Genomic DNA, 4,306 nt, shown 5'->3' with positions numbered 1-4,306 from the left:
ATTTACACTTGCATTTAGTTATATATATATATATATATATATATATATATATATATATATATATATATATATATATATATATATATATATATATATATATACATTTAGCTTGCATTTGTATTATATTTCATATTGCATTTACATTAGTTAGTTCATATAGTATAGTTGCATTGTAATATATCTCACATGATTCATGTAGTTAGTTGCATATAGATTAGAATTCATGCATAGTCACTAATGACCAATCCTATTCATTTCTACACTAGAAATAGTGTTTAAATCGGTTTGGGGAGGTTTGATCATAGGTGACCATAGTTTACTAGAAATCATGCATCATATAGTGTAGTTTAGATTGCATTCATTTGTTATATATGTCATATAGAATTACATTTAGTTAGAGCATGCATTGATTCATATAATATCATTGCATTTGTACTTTATTTCAAAAAAAATCAAAAACATGTATTTCTTTTTCATTCCTACTCGTACATGTACATTGAGGACAATGTCCAAAATAAAGCGGGGGATGGGAATTTATATTCCAAAAATGCATAAAAAATGAAAAATTTCAAAAAATCACAAAAATATGTCTTTTAATTTCATAATAACAAAATCCATAAAAATTTAAAAATTTCAAAAACCAAAAACATGTTCTTTAATTTAGTAGTGTAGAATTGTATATACTTGTGCTTTTGTTCTCTTCTCATATAGATACGACACTACATTTGAGGCATTAGCAAGGGAAAATGAAAACCGCTTGGTATGATCGTTCTAATCTCTATTTCCCTTCCATTTCTTTTTCATTATTCATATGAGGAGGATGGGCTTACATGTCAAGGAGGATGTGGTGGATTTTGTTGTTGCGGTTTGTGTATCTATGTGTTGTTAGGAGTTGCATTTAGTTTATTTGGCATACTAGTTGGTAGAAGCATATGCATTAGGATGTATATATGTTAGTTGCATCATGGCATGTAGTTTGCATGGTTAGAAAAATTTTGTGAAACCGTCTACTTGGGAAGCTTGACAAGTGTATATAGGCCCTAGTAGATGCTTTTTCTTCTTGAGACTTTGCTTGTTAGAATACTTGTAAAACACCCTAGGATGTGTCATGCTAGTATCCTTTGACCCATGGATTAAGGCCTAGTCAAGAGTACCTTGTGGTGTGATAACTCCTTGGCTACCGTTTATTCCAAGGCGACCCTTGAAATCATGCAACCATCATTCATCCATGTTCTACCATATTTTGTCATCAAAGGGAATGGGCAAAAAAAGAAATTGTTCAAAAATTTGAGTTCAAGAAAAGAAAAGAAATGAAAGAAAGTTTGCAATTTGAATCAAAAGAAAAGAGGAGTAACAAAAATGAAAACTCATATGCTTCAAATATAAGGCACCCTCACTACATATGGGGTGACTTTGAAAATATTCAAAAGAAAATGCAAAAATTTGAAAAGATGTCAAGTATTGAAATGCCAAAAATCAAAAGAAATGGCAAAAAGAAAGTGTTCTCAAATGTTATATGCCACAAGAAATTGGGGGGAAAAACAAACAACAAAAGCAAACTCCCAAATGAAACTCAAATACTATCGATCCTTTTATCCATTGTATCCACTTTTGTGCATGGTAGAGAGGGGACGACCCTTCTTCTTGTCTAGGCAAGAAGGGGAATTCCGCGATCCTCCAGTGTTTCTAACACCATAGGGAGTCCATTCTTGACAAAAGCATTTAACGATTGAGGACAAAGGTACCCTAGAGAGAGAAAGCTCTTCCTTCTCTCTTCTTTTTTAGGGTTTTTCCCTGCAAATGGCAAGGAAGAAATTACCTAAAAAATTGCCTAAGAAATCGCAGAATAAAATTCGAAAACCTCGTGCTAAAATCAAATTGTCCTTTAGTAATTGCCCAGAACTTAATTTAGATATGGATATACCAGAATCTTCGTCGAGTTTGGAATGCCCTCAAACTGAAGATGCGAAATCTACGAAGACTCTGGGGGAGATTGTTGGAATTCCGGTTATCAATTTGTCGGCTGTTGTTAAAGATGCACAAACGGAGTCGGAGGATAAAAGTGAAGGGGTTGCTGATGAGGACGAGGGATGGACGAAAGTCTCTGGTAAGTCATCGTCTCCACGCTCTTTTGCTACTCCATTGCTCCAATTAACCCCTGAGGATGTTGCTCCTGAGATAGAATATTGGTCCAATGTTGTTGTCTGTTATGTCTTAGGGGCGAATCCTCCGTGGGAACTTCTTTCGGGATTCATAAATCGTCTGTGGGGGAAATATAAATATGACAAGATTTCCATCCTTCCTAATGGTACTTTCTTGGTTCATTTCCCTTCTCTGGAATGCAAAAACTTGGTACTTCAACAAGGATTCCCTATGTATGATAATAAACCCCTTATTGTCAAACCATGGACGGAAGATTGTAGTCTAGCTAAGGAACGGGTTAAGAAAGTTCCAATTTGGATCAAGCTGTGTGGGTTACCTTTAAAATTCTGGGGTGCCTCTAGTCTAGAGAAACTTTCCTCTTTAATTGGTATGTTCATGAGGTGTGATGAGCCTACTATGGAAAATACTAGGCTAGGGTATGCTAGGACTATGGTTGAAGTTGAAGTGGGTCAGCAATTTCCTGAAAAACTCTATTTTAAAGATGAGAAAGGTGTGGATGTCTGTGTATTAGTTGAATATGACTGGAAACCTGATCTGTGTTCAGTGTGTAAGGGTATTGGACATATTTCAGGTGCTTGTAAGAGAGCTGTTGTGCCTAAACCTCAGCCTCAAAAATGTCAGGAATGGAGGCCTGTGCAACGAAAGGCTCCTGTTGTGACTAGTCCAATGACTAATGTTTCTACTGTCACCCCAGTAGTAATTGTCCCTACTGTCACACCTGGTGTCAATGTAAGGACTAGCAGGCCTAGTTCACCAGTGTTATCTCCAGTAACTGTTGTTTCAGGTTTGGTAAGACAGGAATATCAGTTATCACCTTCTGTAGGAGCTCCTGGATCTCCTACTTATGCTGAAGTGCTTTCAAGTCCTAAGAAGCACATGAATGGGGGACAGGAAAATCCACCAGGAGAAGTATCCAATGAATAATATAGGATGTTGGAATGTGAGGAGTATGAATAAAGTAGCTAAGCAAGGTGAAATAAAACGGTTTATTTTTCAAAATAAAGTTGGGTTATATGGTTTAGTTGAAACTAAAATCAAGGATAATGATTGTTCTAGTGTATTAGCTAGTTTTGGGCTTCAATGGAGAGGTGTGAATAACTTCAATTATCATCATGGTGGTAGGGTCTGGCTTATTTGGATTGATCAGATTTTTGATGTTCAGGTACTGTCTATGTCTGACCAACATATATATCACTGCAACAGTTACTGAACTTGAATCTTCTGATACTTTTCTCTTTACTGTTGTTTATGGTTCCAATGATGAGAGTGAACGTTTGAATCTCTGGGAGGATTTAAAAAGAGTTAAAGATACTTAGCAGGGTCCTTGGTGTGTTAGTGGTGACTTTAACAATCTCCTTGCTTTGAATGAGAGAATTGGCAAACCTGTTAGCTGGAATGATATTGTGGAGTTTAGGGACTGTGTTGATTATTGTGAGCTTATGGATATTAAAGCTCATGGGGCGTATTTTACCTGGAACAATAAGCATGACCCTTCTACCAGGGTTTTCTCTAGACTGGACAGAGTTATGATCAATCTGGAATGGATGAACTTGTATCCAGATTCTCATGCTTATTTTCTGCCAGAGGGGCTTTTTGATCATAACCCTAGTATTTACTATAGAAGAAAGGAATGTCATCATAGACCTCACTTCAGATACTTCAATATGTGGGGGCAAGATCCTCATTTTTTGGAAATTATTAAGCATAATTGGCACAAGAAAGTGACTGGCTCTTGGATGTTCCAGGTAGTTACTAAGCAAAGGAGTTTGAAGCAGCCTCTGAAACATTTAAATAGGGCAAAATTTGCTGATGTGGAGAAAGCAGTTGAAGTTGCTAAGCTCAGGTTAGCAGATCTTCAAAGTCAGATGCATAGTAATCCTCATAATCAAAATATTTTATAAGAGGAATCAGATGCTGCTAATGAGTATAGGGACCTGTGTAGAGCTCATCATAGCTATCTCAGTCAGAAGGCAAAAGTGGCCTGGTTATGTGAAGGTGATGAGAACACAAGATTTTTTCATAATCAGATTAAGTCAAGGCAACTGCATAACAAAATTCTCCAGATCAAGGATGCTAATGGGACTCTTCATTCTGAGCCATAACATTGAGAAGGCTTTCCTTGACTTTTATCAGGATCTTTTGG

General features: G+C 36.4%; 1 protein-coding gene across 1 annotated transcript; it reads left to right on the top strand.

The window, feature by feature from the left end:
- The first annotated feature begins 3,275 nt into the window (after positions 1–3,275).
- On the top strand, positions 3,276–4,064 carry LOC141618218 (uncharacterized). The gene is made up of 2 exons (XM_074435325.1): positions 3,276–3,325; positions 3,500–4,064. Exons 1-2 carry the CDS (start codon positions 3,276–3,278, stop codon positions 4,062–4,064), a joined length of 615 nt encoding a protein of 204 aa, XP_074291426.1.
- The last annotated feature ends 242 nt before the right edge of the window (positions 4,065–4,306 follow it).

This window comes from Silene latifolia, chromosome X (assembly GCF_048544455.1).
Source record: "Silene latifolia isolate original U9 population chromosome X, ASM4854445v1, whole genome shotgun sequence".
Classification (NCBI taxonomy): Eukaryota; Viridiplantae; Streptophyta; class Magnoliopsida; order Caryophyllales; family Caryophyllaceae; genus Silene; species Silene latifolia.
This window is presented reverse-complemented; position numbering and strand designations above follow the sequence as displayed.

Coding starts and splice junctions, on each gene's coding strand:
- LOC141618218 (XM_074435325.1), top strand. CDS start 3,276: ATGGTGGTAGGGTCTGGCTTATTTGGATTGATCAGATTTTTGATGTTC. Junction 3,326..3,499: donor ATCAGATTTTTGATGTTCAG/GTACTGTCTATG, acceptor TTGGTGTGTTAG/TGGTGACTTTAACAATCTCC.